We start from the raw sequence: 23,291 nt of genomic DNA on the forward strand, positions 1-23,291 counted from the left end.
AATATATTCAAATTAGAAGCACGAATCAAACAACATCTAGCTATATCTGTATTTAGTGCTGTATATAATACTACTAAGGAAACATATTAAACAAATTAAAGTATAATTGTGTTTTCTCAGAAACATTTATATATTTCTGGTCGATATCATTTTCGAAAAAAACCTTCTTTCAGTTGGCTTTTTACATAATTTACATATTCTAATACCCTAAGATCTCGGTGACTATATATATTGCGATTGACTAGTTTCAGACATCAGTAGGTGGTGCCAATATATAGAAATTAATCAGCGCTATTCGATACCAATAGCTAGGTTGTACTACACCGCTGTAGGGTAATTAACATTACTCATTGTTCCGAAAGTAAATCATATCTTTTTGTACATATCTGCCTCACAAACTGATATACGATTTCTCTAAAGTATCAGATGACATAATCCATGCATTTTATGAGAAAAATAGATAGACGGCCCGTTCGATGAGGAGTTCCCATCACAACAAACATGGAATATTGTGTTCCTGGATAACCAACGCCTATATCGCCTCGTAGTTCTATGAACACAGCCAGACGATTGTCATATAATGTATTAATTTTTAAAACAGTTATAGCCTTTCTTTTACATGTTTGCCAAAATTGCATAAATCTATTATTCCAACCTATTGTCCTTAGCTTTAAAGTGTCTTCTAAAAACGGGAGAAATCACACTGATGCTTTATTGATTTTTACATTTGTATGTTACATTTTGTAAAGTTACACCAAACGTGTTGAAAATCATATCTGATTATGACGGTCTTGATGTCTTACTTGTACCAACGTGTAACTCAAAAATTAGGCTTACACAATGAAACATATAGCAAAATAAACTGTGGCTTTAGTCCTTATTTGAGGGAGGGAATCGCAAGCGTATGACGACATAAACCAAAATGGAATGGCGGAATAAAAATAATAACACGTGTATATGATACCACTGAAAATATTTATTACATCTCTTGAGAAAGCACTGTTACATTTCACAGTACCCCCAGACAACTGATAAACACGCTTTACGGCAACATGACGCTACGTGCTTTAATGAAGAGCGAGATAATTATGATTAGTTAATGGTCTTACAGTGAAACAGCAATACAGGCCATCTCTTGGCGTTAAACGGGAGGTATTTTGAGCATCATTCGACGTGTCTGTGTACTGATGGCATGGCCGCTCTGACCAAGACATTTTTTTATCTATTAGTCAAAATTGTGCGAGGAAATGATGGCCGTATACATGTTTTACTGTAAAGTTTGCTAAGGTTACTAAATCCATTGCTTGATCATCATTAGAAACTCATTCCCATGATAATCATATTTAACAAGTCAGTGCAAAAAAACAAAAAAAAAAACAAAAAAACATCAGTTCATATTAGCGTTAGGATGCCAATTCTGTGGCAGCATTATCGACCGACAGACAGAATTTATTTCTTAAACCGTAAAATAATTTTTCGAAATTGTCAAACAATCTGTATTCTACGCCCTAGAGTCAATTGGTTGTTTTAGATTTAGATGCATTAATAAGGAACCATCAGCTCTTAAGTGTTAACCAGTTGTATGGTATTATCTTACTTGACGCTACCATCACTAAAGAGGTCTGTGACAACCAGTTGTATGGTATTATCTTACATTTGTATAATTGCGTCGTTTTACACTCAGCATTATACTGTAAAACTATCTACTGACCGAGAAAGTTAAGAATGCCTGTTCCTGTGTCGTGTAAATTGTAGAACAAGCCTCTGAGATATATGTATCTGGAAAGACATGTGTTTTGTTATGTATTGCAACATGCATGCATGTATTATTATGTTCGGCCAAAATCCATGACAACTCTGCTGTTTGAAGTGTCGAAGTTTACATGTCTACCAGTGTTAATGTAATCTGACGTATAATGAACTACGGTGTTATAAAAATTCCTCGCTTTGTAGTTAGGATATAGGGATAGCAAATCATCGATATCACTGAAATCCTAATCTGAATTAAGATTATAAAGACCTATAGCCTATAATTTATCCTCTTACTTATCAACTTTTTTAAATTAACCTGTGTTGACATTTTGTAACTTTTATATTTATATAAACATTTTAATGTATATTCACGTAGCAGAATAGACAAATGGATATAACAGAAATAATCATCTTTTGTAATTCGGAAAAAACAATCTAGTAATCAATGCGAAACAATGATGACATTTGGTGGTACAAGTGTAACAATAAAGATTGAACAAAACTCGAAGGACAATCACAGAAAACAGCTAGTACAATTCCGGAGCAAGGATCGCATCTCACTGATAACGTGGGCATTAAAACTATGACATAAAAATGCAGAAATTAAGATAATCAAATTTAAAGAATATTGGACCATGTTTTCAACACATATACACACAAATAAACCCAGAATAAGTTCATTCAGAGGTAACTTGGATTATTAGATAATTGGTAATTATTACACTACATATGTCATTGTAGTAGCGTTATGGCTTATCGTCAAGTCTGAAAATAAACTCGCTGATAGTGTGTTCAATTTTTAACGGATTAAACAATTGTGAACTTACAGTTTAACGGATTAAACAATTGTGAACTTACAGACATTTACTCAATTATTATCTCTATTACCCAATTACAAAACAATTAAACTGTGTTCATTCTGTATGTCAAAAGTCATAAAACCGTCAAATAAAACAAACTTTTTACATCATTAATCAGACTTAACATACATGTTATCTGGTTAAAACATATTTTATATTTGTGTATACATAGTGTCTAAAAACCATCAATTCCTTGAATAATGAAACACAGTTTTTTCATCTTTATTTTCAAATAATTAATCAATATCATACGATAATAAAAAGCCTAATGCCCTATTGATAAATCTAAAGATTTTCGTAAATCCTTAGAAAAATATTGATCACATATTATAAAATCGTTGTTGGTAGATTTGTCTCGGTTAAGCACATAACCCGACAACATGTTGGTCAATATCGTCGGTCCCTGAGGTAGATAAGCAAGCAGTACCCTCTCACACAACATTGTGAAAGGCTACGATTGTCTGTGTTCAGAACGCATACCAATACTTATGTATTTGATGATCTTTTGAAATATTTTTTATAGCAGAAAGTAAACTCCTTATTCAAATATACCATGTAAATATTGGATGCAAATGTTGACTCTGTTCTAGTTACTTGTGTTTGCTGTACATATGAAATGTATTATGTGACAAAATTATTGCTGATCTGAAAAACAATGCTTCAATGAGTAGATCAAGGTATGTTTAACGCAGTTCACTATGAACAACATTAACGAAAGCGGTTGGTTCTTTGCAGTCCTATGACACATGACATATATAAGAGAATGCACATCAGTTCTGCTCTTTTCTGGATTAAACTTCATTCCACAGTTATGAAGCCAAACACAGCCAATATTACCACGCTGACAAATCTCACAAAACAATGTTGACAAATAGTTTTCCTAACAGCAAGCATCAACACATTATTTCTTCCTTAGTTACTATAACTTTCTTTTCAGTTTTTTTTTATTATTAAATATTGGCCTTAAATAATACTGGATGTCGATGGATTTGAAAAATCGCATAATAAATTATATCATTTTAGTAAGGCTTTGGCCTCATTGCGAAATCTACGATTCCCTGTGAAACTTGTATATTTTTGGCAGTATGCATTTCTTTATTCAAATGGTCTAAAGATAATTTGATCAATTGCACAACCATTTCTCATTAACATGATTTCCTTTCATTGCCATAAGAAAATGACACAATGCATGTGCCATTTATTCAGTAAATTGTCTAAATACAAGATATAATCTTTCAAACACTAAAATTAAAGATTATATATGATCATCTCTGTATGCTAATCTGTAAATATGATAAAATCGTTTAGTAAACAAAACTGGCTATAAGGATGTTGATTACAAGTAACCGAATTATTTACTTTGTATGTAAATTGTTAGAGGGAATCTGAGATCATAGCAGAAAAGTAACAATTTGCCATCTAAACCTACAGCCAACATTATCCGCGATTACATTCTGAGAAATGAGACCATATACTAGCAAAGTTGTTGATATCCTACATTAATCATGCATCTTACAAAGTTAGCATCACTTTACCAAACGAAATGTTCTTATATCACGACGAAGGTGAAAAATGGAGGAAATGTTAATTTAGTTGTTTAAAAGACAAAGTATAACTTATAGAAAAATAAAATTATGCAAGGAGGAGTAAACAAGACTTACCCGGTATAGTCTGGCCCACACATTTTGAATTAAATAACATGGGGAAAATATTACTTAACACAAAAAATTACTTTTTGGGGTTCTTAAAAATCAAATTCATATTATATTTTCACTAATCTGAAACACAAAGAATACTGAATATCAAATTTATTTATTCAATTAAATTATATTTCATATATTCTGTTTTTGATAATATAAATATATATTTAGAACTTTAAAAATCTTAAATGTTTTAAATGCTTTATTCTCATAGTCTGACTAAATACCAAATGGGATTTAAAAATCACATTTGTCTGATTTATAGACCACAAGCCATCATGTTATCATCAATATACGATCATCATCAATATCCACTTTTATAACAAGCACTTGTTTCAATATCTTACTGTTTCTAGTGAATCATGTTAATGAATTGTCATGGGCTGGACAGACATTTAAATAGCTTTGATGTACTACACTGAATATGGAACACAGTAGATAGTACTGTTAACTATATAAAATATATATATATATATACCCTCTACACAAGAAATGTACAATTTTATATACAAATTTATACACATATATACTCCTTTCCAAGAACTTTTTTGACAATTTTACTTCTTTGTCGAGAATTCTCGCACCATTTTCATGATCATGCAAGCATATTTAAAATCTCCTACCTCTGAAACTCACAAACACATTTATTAATAATACCTTAAAATACCACACACACATACACACCTTATTTCAATGCTACAACACTCTCTTTCATCACGTATATGAGCAATTTTCATGTTGGAAAATTATAATGGAATTAAATTCTAGAAATAACAAAAAAAAAAAAAAGAAGGAAAAAAAAGAGGTATTAAAACATTGAAAATGAGTTAATATTTGAAAATTATTAATATCTTAAAATCATGCTCTTATTTATTGAACAGCATATACATACACACATATATATATATATATTAAAATATGAATTGAGAGTTATGAAATGATTCAATGTCAATAAATCAAACAAATTTTTAATGTATTGAAACAATTTATTTATTGTAACTTGTAAAATATATCATGAATTGATCGTTATACCAGGATAAAAACAAGCAATTCTGTTTACCTAATGTTCATTAAATTACAAACATATCAGCTTAATATTTATTTTGAAGTTTAACTCAATGTGTTAGGCTTAACAATGATTTACTATTTAGTGATATTAGTAAGATTCAAGCAACATTAATAGAAATTCCAAATTTTGGATACGGTACATTAATTTTTATAGCTGATTTCCCATCAGTTATTTTAAAAGATAAATTTGGTTGAATGATGTAAATTTGGTTTTGATTTTTTTTACATCATAATTTAATGGTTTTACTAACACAGTGTACCTGCCTGAATTGTGTAACTGATTTTCTTGTTTATAAATATTTCAATTTGTTTGTAAGATATCAATTTGATAAATTTTAAACCAAATATTTTGCCTTTGAATATAAATCAGTAATAAAGCAAATAAGCATTTAATACAAATGATATTTCCAATACTAAGACAATAGTAATGACAAGCTTTACCTTCTTTCAAATAATATCCTATCAAAACCATTCAAAAACCAAAACATTCAATTTAACATTTTCTTCAAAATTATTCAATATTGTTTTTCAGACAATGAACAGTATCACATTCCCATCATTTAGAGGAATTCTTTCTATGTTACTATCGAACCTTAACTAGGTAGACAATTAGCACTGAATTAAAATCATTGTTATAGCAGCACATACATATATCATATGTGCTGATTTCTTGCCAATAAAATCTAGCATAACATTACATCAATGAATATATCTAACAATTAAAACATAACATTTCCTAAAATAAAGAAAAATATAATAAAAGCCATAGCACTTTACGTTGTAGCCTGAAATCAGACTAACTGGCACTGTTAAATTAAAGGGGTAAAAAACTTCCAAAAAGAGCACATCTGATATTTGTGTTGCATCCAATGTTGATTAATTTCTAGACAGTTGGTTCTACCAACAAAGCGTACAATAAAAGACTTTGTTAAAACTGTACTTAGTACGTCATGAAAGTTTAAAAATACCGTATTAGCGTTTATAAATAACTGTATCAACAGTGATGAAATGTATTCAGTGAAATAAACATATTGATTAAATCACACCCTATGGGTGAATAAATTTAACATAAAATAGCACTATAACAGAATGGGCACAAATTGACAGAGTATGGACAATACGATAAACGCGTGATTAATTCCACATTACAATTTTCATTAATGATCCTAAACAACTGAAGAACATTTCCTTATTTTGTCCTACAAAAAACAATGAAGATTTTAAGAAAACATCATCTATCTTTCTGATAGCCTCATGATTATACTTCTCCACTGTTTTTTGTTTTTTAAAGAATTTCAAAATTTTATTTACCCCATAAAAATTAACTCATGGTCCATTATCAAAATATCTAATTAGCTAATTATTCTTCTGGGATTAATAAGAGAGAAACTTGGATAGAATTGGAATACGAAAACTTTAGCGGCTAAGGTTGATGTTTCTAGGTATGGATTTGAGAAAGTAAAGGAGACTTAGGAGAAGTTGAACATATAATTAAGGGAAGATATACAAATAAAAGTGAATTTTCTAATCCCTTACTGTCAGCAAAAATATTTAGCACATTAGTTTTAGAGAAAAACATGAAGTTCTATGTCAGAGTACTGATACACTTAGTCTAGAATAGATCTAGGTTATCAAATCTCTCTTAACTTTTAGACCCATCATCAGACATTTTTATATTCGCTGTATGTTTTTCTGATGTATGTAACTGATTCTGTTTTAGGACCAAATGTTAATCTTAGTTAGAGCATACATGTAAAATCATGAAAATAACAATTTACGAAAGATCTGATGATTTATATTCTTGTTCTCATATAAGCAGTGAACTAGAAATGTCTTAATTACATTTTGTAAGGACTGTTACCTAATTACCATGTGTCAGATATGATTACTACACGTGTTAATTGGTACCTACATACTTAACAATGTAAACTTTTTTTCTGCTATTTTAATTTCCTTTTACATTGAAACACCAAATAACCCATCTAATAATATCTCTAGTTTTCATCAACTTTCAAAATAACAGAATTACCGCCGGGGCAAAACAAAACCATGTGATCCCATGTATTCCCTGAAAATCATTTACATAAAACAGTTGAAACCATTTACTAACAATTTTGAGAATCTTTCACAATTACTTCCTCAATATGAATGCAAACCAATGGTAGATGTCAGCATCAAAGTCAATTTTCTCTCACAGAAACACTCCTTAAAACCTGTTTATCCAAAACAAAAACAAATAATCTACAGAAATTTAACCAAATTTCATAAAATCTACAGCTGCCAACTTCAAAAATCAAAATGTTTACTATATGATCAAATAATGTCCGAAATGACATTCATGATTTTAATTTTTGTTCCTCTGTTTGTTAATGAACCGAAATCATGTATGATAAAATAAATTTAATTGCAGAAGAGCAAATTTTAAGGGGTGTTTCTATCAATGGCACACAACCTGTTATTAGTGTCTGAGCAAGTACAACAGTCACAAAAAATAATTAAAAAATACACAAGAATAATGTCACCAACAAAATTCTACAAAAACACAGATCAAAGTTACAATGCACCAATACGACTATATCCAATCTATATGAATCTCTGAGTATTCAATTTGTCCTTGCCTTGAAACCGTTTGAGCATGAGAGAATTTAAATCTCTCTTGAAAGGAGTATTCTCCCTTTGAATCACTTCTTTTTATGATGACACTTGCACCATATTTATATGTCCATAGAAGATCCTACAATTAACAAGGTAGACAACTCTACCATATACAAGGTAGACAACTCTACCATATACAAGGTAGATAACTCCAGTAGAATATATTCTCTATAACAACAACCCTGAATTTCCTACCATATAACAATATCACCACCTCATTCACACAGACCACATTGTCAGTTCGGTATATAAGTGGTGTGTTTTCCCAACAGCCTCTCCTAACACTTGTTTTAGTCTGGTCTCGATAACATACTTTATCTCTTTCTGATTTGATTCTTAATTACCTCCCTTGAATGACCAACATCCATGGACGGCCTTAAGTGGGTTATATCCACGGACGGCCCAATGAAGGCGTCAACACCCACACCTGACCCTGAACCAAGGTCAACAAATAACAAGGAGACGTTGTGAAGGAGTCCTTAGTTCCCTTATGGTAACTTTCCATAATCACTATGGTAACCACGTGTCAGCAGGTTTCATTCTGCATATAAATGTCTTTGACAACTGGAGGCATGAGATTCTCCTCTATAGGTAGTACGTTGAGCATTTTGGAATGCTCAAGGCTGATGTTGCGCAGATCGGACAGAAGCATAAGGTACTTGGCTAAGGCACAGCCCCCGCGACATCGCTTCCTGGCTTCATACTCATTTAAGGCATCCACGTAGACCTTCTGAATCTGTTCTACCAAGTCTTTGTTACTTAGGCCCTGTCGGTCCGCTGCACAGTGTTAAACAAAGGAAATTAAACAATGTGAAATTGACAGCAATATCTAAAGCATTGATATAACTAGTTAGTTCTTCCCTCAACTGGGGTCATAAGATTGAGATACTGCCTTAATTTCAAATACAAATGTGACAACTTAATCATAATAACAAACAGTATGATGTTATATGAATTTGGAATCAACTCCATTAAGGTAATTTTACTCAAACAGTAACACTGGGCAATGTAATCCAATTAAAGTTCAAACAAAAGAAACACAGATGATTTGATTAAAAACACAAATAGCTGCATCAGCTCTATAAGTTGGATTTCCTTTGAAGCACCAATAAATAATGATATAAAACTAGCTATTATCATTAGCTTAATACATGTAGCTCCAACAAAAGATTGAATAGGATTCAAATATACAGTTATGGTAGAAAATCTAATTAATAATTGAGATTTGTGAAATTAATTAAAAAAGAAATGTTTTTAATCATCAGATATGATTATTAAAAACACCAATTAATGCAGCCCTTCATAGAATACTAACTTTGCATTTGCTTTTTGAGTCAGGTTTCACAATTGAAAGTTATAGCAAATTAGAAATTAATTCTTACAGCCATAACTGAATTGAAAATATGATAACTGTTTTAATTTCAAATATTGATTAATATCAAAAGACTTTGACCAAGTACAAATTGCTTGAGATGAATGTGTGCAGAAACTTACTTGAGAATATACATATAGCTGTAAAGAGGGCGAACTCAGCATTGTCTGTCTGTATGTCCGTCATATCTCTACACAGTTTGAACACTAAATCTACATATGGCTCCGGCTGACCAACAGCCAAACTGTTCTCTCGTGTCAGTGGCGTCCCGTTGGCCAGCACAATGGACCTTGATACAGGGTCATAACATCGACTGGCGCGGATGGCCATCACCTCACTTGAGGCTGCCTGTAATTCCATCAAGTAGGGAAAATTAGTGTACATCATAGATTTCTATTTGTGAAAAAATGACCTTCAGATATGAAACAATTAAACCATTTTAAGGAAGGTATAAGTTCTTATATAGTCAATGTTTTATATAACCATACAGGACTTTCTAAGAACATGTAGAAGCATGTTAACAGAGAATTTATAGCTCAAACCTGTATTGATCTATTTTCCTTACTTCAATTTTCAAATTAGTAGAGAAATTCAGCAGCAGAAAAAGCAAATTTAATACCAAACCTTTTTTTTAGAAATTCTACATAATACTTCTGATGACTTGTAATACATTTGAGATAATGAGTAATAATGGCCTCGCAACATTTGACGAGGATGACAATGATGTCATAAGTTTTGTCTTAATCCCATTAAGGTGATGTCATAAAACGATAATTACCTTCAGTAGAACAATTTGATCCTCCTTATCAAGTCGTGTGAATCCCGGTAAATTTTTTGCAAATTCCACTATAAGATGAGTAATGAGGACGGTCATTTTTGCGAGACTACCAAGCACGTGTTCCCCAGACTCTTCCCTGACTGTAGGGTCAATATCCTGTAACATATAGCAAGGAAAGATGTGAAAAATATTAATGGAAAACATATAAAATGCATCAGTAATCAAATATCTTTTAAAGTCTGCTAAGACTTCAATTGTGACCAAGATATTTTTGGAATCTAGTAAATGAGAAATGATTAGCAAATAATCGTTGTTTGAACATTTTTCTTTTCTTTTTGTAATTCAATCTGAAAATCAACTGAAATATGCACAACTTGTAGAGAATCTCATTTCAAGTTTTTGTAAGAGTTCTTTCATCACAATATGCAAGTAGTTACAATTAATTCATCTATAACATACATTTTATGATTTTACTGGTGAGTTTTCCTTCTAGGTGTCATAATGAGTTTTTGTTTATGTTTAGGGACTGGCTGAGGATGTAGGTGGGGGAGGGGCAGGGGTGGAGGTAGGGGATGAGTAGGAGGTAGAGAGATATGGCAGGGGAGGAGATTGGTAGGGAAAAGAGTGTGGGAAGGGGAGTATACAGGGAGAGAGAGTAGGGAAGATAAGAGAGGGAGTGGGGGAGATGGGTTGGATAGGGAAGATGTGAGAGGGTAGGGGAGATGGGAGGGGTAGGGGGTAGAGAGATTAGGGAGGGGAGATTAGTAGGGAAAGGGCGTGGGAAGGGGAGTACAGGGAGTGAGAGTAGGGAAGATAAGAGAGGGAGTGGGGAGATGGGTTGGATAGGGAAGATGTGAGAGGGTAGGGAAGATGGGGAGGGGAAGGGAGTAAAGAGATTGGAGAGGGGAGATTGGCAGGAAAGGCCTGTGGGAAGGGGAGTACAGGGAGTGAGAGTAGGGAAGATGTGAGAGAGTGGGGAAGATGGGTTGGATAGGGAAGATGTGAAGAGTTGGGGAGATGGGAGGGGTAGGGGGTAGAGAGATTAGGGAGGGGAGATTAGTAGGGAAAGGGCGTGGGAAGGGGAGTACAGGGAGTGAGAGTAGGGAAGATAAGAGAGGGAGTGGGGGAGATGGGTTGGATAGGGAAGATGTGAGAGGGTAGGGGAGATGTGAGAGGGTGGGGGAGATGTGAGAGGGTAGGGGAGATGTGAGAGGGTAGGGGAGATGTGAGAGGGTAGGGGAGATGTGGAGGGTAGGGGGTAGAGAGATTAGGGAGGGGAGATTGGTAGGGAAAGGGCTGTGGGAAGGGGAGTACAGGGAAGATAAGAGAGAGGGAGTGGGGGAGATGGGTTGGATAGGGAAGATGTGAAGAGTTGGGGAGATGGGAGGGGTAGGGGGGGTAGAGAGAGATTGGGGAGGGGAGATTGGTAGGGAAAGGGTGTGGGAAGGGGAGTACAGGGAAGATAAGAGAGGGAGTGGGGGAGATGGGTTGGATAGGGAAGATGTGAAGAGTGGGAGAGGAAGGGGGAGGGAGGGAGTGGTGGGAGAGTAGGGAAGATAAGAGAGGGAGTAAGAGAGGGAGTGGGGGAGATGGGTTGGATAGGGAAGATGTGAAGAGTTGGGGAGATGGGAGGGGTAGGGGGTAGAGAGATTGGGGAGGGGAGATTAGTAGGGAAAGGGTGTGGGAAGGGGAGTACAGGGAAGATAAGAGAGGGAGTGGGGGAGATGGGTTGGATAGGGAAGATGGGAGGGGAAGGGGGTAGAGAGATTGGAGAGGGGAGATTGGCAGGGGAAGGCATGTGGGAAAGGGAGTACAGGGAGTGAGAGTAGGGAAGATGTGAGAAGTGTAGGGGAGATGTGAGAGGGTAGGGAGATGTAGGGGAGAGGGTAGGGAGATGTGAGAGAGTAGGGGAAGAAAATGTGACAGGGTAGGGGAGATGGGTTATTCTTGACAAGATAAGGATTCTACACACATTGTGTGCCTATTTCTATGCAGATTATGTAGCATGGTACAATATGATCTAACAACCTTACTGCATAACTTTGTAGGTGTGAAAATCAATTGAAATTGAATACGACCACAGAGGGCATGGCATGTATAACACCATAAATGCCAAGATCTGAGATAAGCTGTACAAAAAAGAAGAATATAACTTATTGATTTCACAAGTAAACTCATACATCAACCTGTTATCCCTATTCATTCTGACCTGGAACATCTTTTATTTGTACCCGTTGGAAGAACAATATATCATAGAGGAATTACCTGAACTACTTCAGGAAAAATATATCATTGTGACGCTATATGTTCGGCAAACATGACATTCACATATCCCCTGGTATATTAAACAAATGGGCTAAAAGCTTAAGATTTCAAAGAAACCTGAGATTAGCAATTCAATAAAAAAAAATGTGTCTGAATGTGTTATAAATGAAAAGTATTCTGCTTATAGGCACAATCGACACATGAGAAACAGATTGTCAGCAGAGAACTTATCTAAACTCATCATCTTAGGATAAAGGTAGGGAATGAAATAATAGTAACCTTGGGAATTGGACCAGCTGGTTATAGAAAGTGATTAAAGGGAGTAGTGGCTGTATCAATTAAACAACGGTTGCATACAATAGAAATAGAAGCAATGAAGTGAAAGGAAAATTTCCGAAATCGGACTCGTCATATATAGGCACTACAACTTGTCATATATAGGCAAAATATCTACCAACTCGTCATATATAGGCACTACAACTCGTCATATATAGGCAAAATATCTACCAACTCGTCATATATAGGCACTACAACTCGTCATATATAGGCAAAAATATCTACCAACTCGTCATATATAGGCAAAATAACTACCAACTCGTCATATATAGGCAAACTAACTACCAACATGTCATATATAGGCAAAATATCTACCAACACGTCATATATAGGCAAAATATCTACCGACTCGTCATATATAGGCAAAATATCTACCGACTCTTCATATCTACCAACACGTCATATATAGACAAAATATCTACCAACACGGTCATATATAGGCAAAAATAACTACCAACACGTCATATATAGACAAAATATCTACCAACACATCATATATAGGCAAAATATCTACCAACACGTCATATATAGGCAAAATATCTACCAACACCTCATACATAGGCAAAATATCTACCAACACGTCATATATAGGCAAAATATCTACCAACTCGTCATATATAGGCAAAATAACTACCAACTCGTCATATATAGGCAAACTAACTACCAACATGTCATATATAGGCAAAATATCTACCAACACGTCATATATAGGCAAAATATCTACCGACTCGTCATATATAGGCAAAATATCTACCGACTCTTCATATCTACCAACACGTCATATATAGACAAAATATCTACCAACACGTCATATATAGGCAAAAATAACTACCAACACGTCATATATAGACAAAATATCTACCAACACATCATATATAGGCAAAATATCTACCAACACGTCATATATAGGCAAAATATCTACCAACACCTCATACATAGGCAAAATATCTACCAACTCGTCATATATAGGCAAAATATCTACCAACTCGTCATATATAGGCAAAATAACTACCAACTCGTCATATATAGGCAAACTAACTACCAACATGTCATATATAGGCAAAATATCTACCAACACGTCATATATAGGCAAAATATCTACCGACTCGTCATATATAGGCAAAATATCTACCGACTCTTCATATCTACCAACACGTCATATATAGACAAAATATCTACCAACACGTCATATATAGGCAAAATAACTACCAACACGTCATATATAGACAAAATATCTACCAACATATCATATATAGGCAAAATATCTACCAACACGTCATATATAGGCAAAATATCTACCAACACCTCATACATAGGCAAAATATCTACCAACACGTCATATATAGGCAAAATATCTACCAACTCGTCATATATAGGCTGACTCATTATAGGCAAAATATCTACTGACTCATAAATCATAGGCAAAATATCTACCAAATCGTAGTATATAGGCAAAATAATTCTACTGACTCACAATATATAGGCAAAGTATTTACCGACTCATAAAATATAGGCAAAATATCTATCAACTCATAATATATAGGCAAAATATCTACTGGTGTATGTCTGTTTAGGCATTAAATGTTGACACTTAATGATGATTTGCTAGCTCACTCAAGCCATGCCACTTCAAAATATCTACCAAATCGTAGTATATAGGCAAAATAATTCTACTGACTCACAATATATAGGCAAAGTATTTACCGACTCACAAATTATAGGCAAAATATCTATCAACTCATAATATATAGGCAAAATATTTACTGGTGTATGTCTGTTTAGGCAATAAATGTCGACACTTAATGATGATTTGCTAGCTCACTCAAGCCATACCAATTCAGTAAACCATTGATTACGCCATTATTGTATAGATAAGTAATGTTCTGTATCTATGCCAGTCAAAAAAAAAAAAAAAAAAAAAAAAAAAAAAGACGAGTAGAATAGGTCAAGGAAGCCTTTCTGGTACCGTGTCTTATATGACAGGAAACTCATATACAACGACTTACAATGGTCTGAAAGTATTAAATCATTCACATCTTCATGAAACCTTACTATATGTGATCTAATTATACATTTTCTGTCACTGGTAATACTCAGTAGTCTAACTACGACACTATCTATCTCCATCACAAGGACGATATCAGGTCGTTAGGAATTCAAAGGATTTACCCCTTCAGGAAATATTCCAACTGTTCAATTTCTAAGAACAGATCAGTTCATTATGAAATAACAGGGGTGATCAACTCTTAAGCCTACATATTGTGATATCAGCAGTAATAAACATGAGAGTATATACAAAGGCCATGTATTATACACACAAAGAACTCATAGCTAACAAAATAAATAATTCACACGTTGACACAGAACTCAGAGCCCCATGTGGAGATGTGAGATGTATTTTTTAGATCTATTATCAATTATCATAATTCAACAGAAGCCATTTTGGTGACACATTTGCATTTGTGTTAACAAATATTCTGCTACACTGAATGATTATTTATTACCGACCCAATTAAAACTTAGAACTGTCGTACAAGAGACCAACATATACCCCTCCTCCTGTTTTGTAACAAAGGGGCATAACTCTGTAAAATGTGGCGATACAATTAATAATGTCATTTAGATATATAGATGGATGATAACTTTACTGAGGGACAAACTGGACAGTTCATTCTGACATTATGCCCAGGTCACATGACATACATTCAGGGATCAATGACTTCACTGGATTTAAGTACGTGTACAAACCGCCATCTTTGGTGGTATTCTGCAGTAGAAAGCAGCTTTCCATAAAGTAGCACTTAATTGTCACACTCCGGTAGTATTTTTGCATCTATGACAATTTTTTTTAACAAGATTCAAAATTTGACAATTTGCACACAATTCAAAGATCTGTAGAATATCCTTACAGAACTGTATTATAACAATGGAATGCAGAACTAATCATTTGCTAAATCTAATTGTATTTCTTATTGTAATGCATGGCTCAGTTGAACATATCAAAAGTAGAACTTTTATCCTTTTTATCAATATGATGTTGCCAGGTACTGACCACTGGTTGGTGGTTTTTCTCCGGGTACTTCGGCTTTCCTCCACAAACAAACCTGACACGTCCTTAAATGACCCTGGCTGTTAATAGGACGTTAATTAAAAAAGCTAATCAAACCAAACCAAATCAATATGATGGTATGAACAACTCATATTTAGTATGTGTATGTACAGCATTAAAATTTTTTTTGTCACACATTTTCAGTTTTTTACACTTTGAATTTTGATAATTATTTCCTCTATCTGAAGCAATGATGAAAAAAAATGAACTTCCTGATTCTGGGGTTTATTCTTCATTACACCTTGCTATTTTTTGTGTGTTTATCAATGGACTACATCCAAAAGAATTGTTAATATACTCTTCATTCTTTATACAGTTACTTACAATGGCTGTGTCAATCTTCTCCTCCTCCGGAAACTCGTATTTGTCCTGTAATTTGACAAGTTTCTCAATGAGTTTGGCGGTATCCTCACATACATTCATGATTGGCTGATTGTCCATGATTGTATACGGTGAGGTCCCTGGGGGAGGGCCGACTCGCGGCGTGCTGGGCGGGGACATGTGCTTGTCTAGATCAGTAGCTTTAAAGTTCGGTGACGGACATTCCGCCGGTGGCTTTTCTATGATTGCAGTTTCTTGTTTTTTCTGATATCTTGTCTGTTTTGATTTTCTTCTCGCATCTCTGGCTTTACATTGTTCGTCAGAGAGTAAACCTGAATGGAAAACAATGCATGGTCATTGTCATTGTCTTTGTTAGCATTTATATGAGCTTATATATATTTATTATTTAAAGATGCTCCACCCCTGACAGACTAGAGGATAAAATATACTCATCATTTAAACAATAATTGGTGTTTAATCATGTATATATATGTGTAAATAACACAAGAAATAACTTGAAATATTCATTTTGCTCTGGGTGCATGCGCAATTAGTACTTCATTCCATATAGGACATAGTGTCGCAGAATTTTTTCGGGATGCAATTAATTAATTTTAATTTTTTTATCTTGAAGTTAAATTAGAAGCTCAAACTTTTCAATGGTGGTAATGGTGTAAAGCAAGTAACTTTTGTAACTGAAGAAAAATACTAATTTGTCTTTTCCTGTTTTTGATAGAGAAAAAATACCATTTGTCAGCAATGGAGCATCTTTAAGTAATGTATACTGTAGTCATTTTCCCTATTATTACATATGGACTGTTCCCGAATCACAAGAGTCCAAATGTACATTGATGAGGAAACAAGTATTTATTTCATATTTCCATATACGTTTCATACTATTTCTGTTACTTTTCAGGTCAAAGTTCAATTACAGATTAGACATTGTTTTTCTGGCAAAAGATTATCTGTAAGTCAAGCTTTTCATATAGTTATGGTGATAATTACAGTTTTCTGTACTTTATTTCCAGACAGATGTTTTCAAGAAACATATATTTACCACATAACTGGCCCTTGTAGCTATGTCATACATATTGTAAGGCACATGTGTAATAGCACTATTATGTCACATATAGATTTGACGTCATAATACATATATGACGTCCCGTGATTGTTTCAGTAGACAGAATCATCTTATCCGAGCAGGAGATCTACTGTTTTATATATACAGTCAAACCTGTCTTAACGACCCCCTGTATTAAGCGACTTCTTGTCTTATGCAACCTTAATTATTACTACCAATGATATTTACTATATAAATGACATGTATTCAAAGACCACCTGCCTAACGCGACTAATAACGACCATAAAAATTCATACCATGACGTGTTCATAACATATATCAAGTGACTATTTTGAAACTGGAACCGGAAGTTTTGGAATGAAATCTCGCACAATTTTGAGTAATTTTGTTGTAACACAGTGTTAAAGTCAATCAGACGTTGGATACAATGCATGTCTCTGCAGAGATCGATTAGGCGATGTTTTTACGCCAAAATGATGATTATAAGATCACTATTGTATCCTATATTATATGAAATATACGCCTATAAACTCGTTTTATTGCTGTCTACAGTCATTTATTAAACATACATGATATTTTAATAATAAAAATAACTTGTGTATTGAAATTTCTTCTTTTTTGATGGTTATTTAACTTTTTTTCTTGGTAATGATCCCACAGAAATCTGAAGCCAAATCGAGTCTGGCATTTGTTGTCATTGTAAACAGCTACAGTCTACGCTTCAGTCGGCCGATTTTCCGTGAATTAAAGCATTTTGCGATTGATCATGCTTCTGGTACGTAAATATATTCATCTTTATCATATTTTAAGTTGATATTATTTCTTTTAGATGCTTTTACCAAGATTATTCTGATTTAAAACGTTGATACATTGGCGAGTAAAACATTCAATTTTCACATGTGAATCATGACGTAACTATGCGTCCCAATGGAGCATTTTACGATTAACCATGCATCTGGTGCGTAATTATTTTCATAATTGACCCTGTCTTAAGCCACCACCTGTCTTATGTGACCTTATTTTGAACTTCCATTGGAAGTTCACTTAAAACAGGTTTGACTGTAGACAAAATTTGAAGTTTTGCTTAAATTTCTATTAATAAAAGTTATGTGATAAATAGAATCTTACACTTGTAACTATGTGATATGAAATTTATCAAACTTGTTAAAAAATTTGACATGCCACTTGCCTAAAGGCACGTGGCATATCAAATTATTGAACTCGTTTGATAAATTTCATATCATATAGCTACTAGCTCATATACATCTTGATTTCAAGCAATAAAAAAAGTTAATGATATTTTCTTTTCTGTTCTTTATCTTATCATAATGAAATGATTAAAATCTACGCCCATGTAACGAACGGTATTGGTAAACGCTGCTGTCCTCTAATGACCTTAATAGGACCTTGAGAAAAATTCATCAAACAATCAAATGTATTTGTAATGGTATTTTACATAAATTGATGTTGTGTACGCTTTATCATGGTCTAATGACCTTAATTTGCTATTTAAAAAATGACATTGAAAATAACCAAGTGTTCATCAAAAAGATATTTTACACAAATAAATGTATAGGGCTTGGTTTTATTATGCAAGCCAGCATTGTCAAAATAACTGAAACGTCCATCTATCATATTCAAAACATTTCCATGTTCTGTAAATATTTTTTGTTAAACTCTCAGTTTTATTAATTTATATGGCATTGAAATGCAACGTTTTATTCAGCTAGTAGACAACATCGATGCATTTCTACTAACATTTTTATAATTAATACATTTTTTTATTGATTAACTTATTCAAAAGTGAAAAAATCTTGACAACTTCATATGACGTATATACAGCATCATTTTTTTCCCTTTAATTTTATTTGACAATTTTTATTCATGTTCTGCAAACATTTTCATTTTTTTATGTTTTTCTTTGTTTGTATTATTTGAGTTCTGGCATAAGCGTTAATACTACATTTATAAAGTATATATTTATGTATAGAATCATTTCAAACCCACTAATAATAGGAATAGTTGATTTATTGTTAATTACTCAAATTACAAGTTACTTTACAAAGTTGGTATTTGACACAAAGTTTACATCTTATAAAGCTGAGGATATTTTGAAACCAAAACCAAGAGCAAATATGAAGGAGCCCATCTTTTAAAATAATAGAAAATTATTGGGTGCCTATATAAAATATACCATGGAGCTATGATATTCAGTCACTTCACTTTTTTATATCAAACGTAATTAATAAAATATACACGATTTGACCTTGAAAAGGGTAACATGACCTTGAACGTTTGATGTGTACTGATAAATCCAAATTTCACGACTACATTATGTTGGCCATAATACTTAAAGTACAACCCAACATCAAAGGAAAGAGGAAAAGAGTATGGTAGTAAACTGGTTTCCTTAACTCACGACTCTAGGATATAAGGAGAATTTAAAAGTTCACAACTCTGGAAACAAAGTCCTAAATTAATATCTGAAATATTGAAGTGATATACATTTTCTTAAATGGCATTAAGCACTTAGTCACGTAAGGCGAGTGGGATATGTTTAGCTCAAAAGACTTGTAGACAGATACTGGTGTCGTCTTTAGAGCTACAATTGGTGCCTATTACTGCTAATGGAGCAAAGTAATGGTTATGCAAACCAAAATTAAATCATTTGCATGTATATTATCTTACTTGTTTTATATCTCTTACCTACTAAGCAATAAAACTGAACTGTATAAAATATCAAATTCTCAGCAAAACATTACTTTTATGCACATACACATGAAGGTCTTACATTTCTGAAGAGAATGTATACGGTAAGTCTACAAATTATGAATTTGACGTCTTGTGAGCATTAGGGTAGATATTAAGAATTGTAGTTATGTTTTTTTTGGAAAAAAATATTACACAAATGCTTGAATACACATAAAATAATTGGAAACCAACAAAAAGTATCGAAAATGGGGTCCAAGTAATTTTCGAGGCAGTGTTCTACTACGACACATCTGCACAAATTTGTGCCCAGCCGAAAGGTATAGTAGGCCGGATATGTATATATTCATTCGAGGATATTTAAGAGAAATTAAATTTTAGAACAAATAAATTGTTGGAATATTAACAACCTTTTTCACTCTCTGTAACAGAGATAGAAGACCGATTTCTGAAGGATAGAAATGTACTTAATATAATTAAAACTTAAAATAAAACCTGATCAAGTGAGTTATCTCCCTTTAGACAACTTGAAGGGTATCATATGTCTCAAATGATATATATACCCTTCACAAGTAGTGAAAAGTGGTAATTAAAGTAACATTTGGCTTCATTTCAATGTTTCATTTCATTGATAGTTCTATAAGATTTTATTTTTGCTAAAACTTTATATACATTATTATATACATGTATTCTCTATGTATCAGTCGTCCAGTGACTTAGTACAGCTGTATCATGCTGATCATTAGACAAATTATATGTGTTCTCTTAAGTATGACTTACATTCTTCCTTCATTCCGACTTCGCGACATCTGATGAGTCGGCATGCTTGACACTTTCTCCTCATCCACATGTCCATCTCACAGTTACCACCATATTTACAGTAGTAGTTAGCGGCCCGTGTTATACTTCTACGGAAAAATCCTACAAAATACAAACAATTCTAGTTTGTAAAGTAGTTAGCCGCCCATGTTATACTTCTACGGAAAATCCTACAAAATACAAAAAATTCTAGTTTGTAAAGTAGTTCGCCGCCCGTGTTATACTTCTACGGAAAAATCCTACAAAATACAAACAGTTCTAGTTTGTAGCGTAGTTAGCTGAGCGTGTTATACTTCTACGGAAAAATCCTACAAAATACAAACAATTTTAGTTTGTAAAGTTGTTTGCAGAGTGTGTTATACTTCTACGGAAAAATCCTACAAAACACAATCAAGTATAGTTTGTAACGTAGTTAGCCGAGCGTGTTATACTTCTACGGAAAAATCCTACAAAATACAAACAATTCTAATTTGTAAAGTAGTTAGCCGCCCATGTTATACTTCTACGGAAAAATCCTACAAAATACAAACAGTTCTAGTTTGTAAAGTAGTTAGCCGAGTGTGTTATACTTCTATGGAAAAATCCTACAAAATACAAACAGTTCTAGTTTGTAAAGTAGTTAGCCATGTGTGTTATACTTCTACGGAAAAATCCTACAAAATACAAACAATTCTAGTTTGTAAAGTAGTTCTCCGCCAGTGTTATACTTCTACGGAAAAATCCTACAAAATACAAACAGTTCTAGTTTGTAAAGTAGTTAGCCGAGTGTGTTATACTTCTATGGAAAAATCCTACAAAATACAAACAGTTCTAGTTTGTAAAGTAGTTAGCCGTGTGTGTTATACTTCTACGGAAAAATCCTACAAAATACAAACAATTCTAGTTTGTAACGTAGTTAGCCGAGCGTGTTATACTTCTACGGAAAAATCCTACAAAATACAAACAATTCTAGTTTGTAAAGTTGTTTGCAGAGTGCGTTATACTTCTACGGAAAAATCCTACAAAATACAATCAATTCTAGTTTGTAAAGTTGTTAACCGCCCATGTTATACTTCTACGGAAAAATCCTACAAAATACTAACAATTCTAGTTTGTAAAGTAGTATAGCCGCCGATGTTATACTTCTACGGAAAAATCCTACAAAATACATACAATTCTAGTTTGTAAAGTAGTTAGCCGAGCGTGTTATACGAGGGATGTTCCGAAATTAATGTTACTTGCCGCCCACAGACAGGTTTGAAGTACCTCAGGCTCTTACATGATAATGCGCCAGCACACAAGGCACGCATTGTAACAGAGTTTTTGAAGGCAGAAAAGGTCACTGTCCTCCCCCACCCTGCATATTCACCAGACTTGGCGCCCTGTGACTTTTTCTTGTTCCCCAAACTAAAATTTCACCTGTCTGGAACAAAATATAAATCAAGAAATGCCCTTGGCTCTGCCATTTACCAGTATCTTATGAGTATACCAATTCAAGAGTACGAAAACTGTTTCCAAAAGTGGATCAATCGGTTGAAACGATGCATAAATGCAGAGGGGGAGTACTTCGACGGACTGGGCAAAGTAAAATGATCAGAATTACTTCTATCAAAGAGAAATCACCAAAGTTACAATAATTTTGGAACACCCCTCGTACTTCTACGGAAAAATCCTACAAAATAGAAAAAATTTTAGTTTGTAAAGTAGTTAGCCGTGTGTGTTATACTTCTACAGAAAAATCCTAAAAAATACAAACAATTCTACAACATCATCGGATGAAGTTAAGCATCTGAAAATTCGCGAACAATATGATTAAGATTCATTAATTAGGAGCACTTTATGCCCTAAAATTAAGAGTTACTAAAATGAACAAATTGTATCTAACACAAATTTTGCAGAATACACTTCGGCTGCACACGCTCATTCTATTAAGTTATATTGTATTTACAGAAATGTGAACAACTTGGAAACTTTAAATCTGATAGAAAGCCATCCAGGGAATATACTTTGATAAAAGTCTATAAAAATAATTCTGTATCCTTAATACTCTTTAGATGTAAATGTTCCTATCAGCACCTCATTTTGTTCCACTTTAACTTTTAGCTAGAAGCCATTATTATAGCACAGGGTGCTGTAAGGGATCAAGGTTTCAATAATTTATCTTTACAGTCTTGTTACACCAATAGTACTGAGAGCATTAGTATCATAGTGGTACCCCGTGTGATATTACCTTTAGAGCCCCAACAGCTGAGAGTATTATAGTGGTACCCTGTGTGATATTACCTCTAGAGCCCCCACAGCTGAGAGTATTATAGTGGTACCCTGTGTGATATTACCTTTAGAGCCCCCACAGCTGAGAGTATTATAGTGGTACCCTGTGTGATATTACCTCTAGAGCCCCCACAGCTGAGAGTATTAAAGTGGTACCCTGTGTGTGATATTACCTTTAGAGCCCCCACAGCTGAGAGTATTATAGTGGTACCCTGT

At 33.7% G+C, this 23,291-nt stretch overlaps 1 protein-coding gene across 1 annotated transcript in view; it reads right to left on the reverse strand.

Moving 5' to 3' along the window:
* Positions 1 to 1,692: 1,692 nt before the first annotated feature.
* LOC138314506 (oxysterols receptor LXR-alpha-like) overlaps positions 1,693 to 23,291 on the reverse strand; it is a 44,869-nt gene continuing 23,270 nt past the window's right edge. Inside the window, 5 exon segments of the mRNA XM_069254866.1 lie at positions 1,693 to 8,812; positions 9,530 to 9,755; positions 10,186 to 10,341; positions 16,220 to 16,548; positions 20,787 to 20,927. Coding sequence (XP_069110967.1) covers positions 8,562 to 8,812; positions 9,530 to 9,755; positions 10,186 to 10,341; positions 16,220 to 16,548; positions 20,787 to 20,927 — 1,103 coding nt within the window. The 3' untranslated portion in view covers positions 1,693 to 8,561.

Source organism: Argopecten irradians, chromosome 2 (genome assembly GCF_041381155.1).
Source record: "Argopecten irradians isolate NY chromosome 2, Ai_NY, whole genome shotgun sequence".
NCBI classification, from domain to species: domain Eukaryota; kingdom Metazoa; phylum Mollusca; class Bivalvia; order Pectinida; family Pectinidae; genus Argopecten; species Argopecten irradians.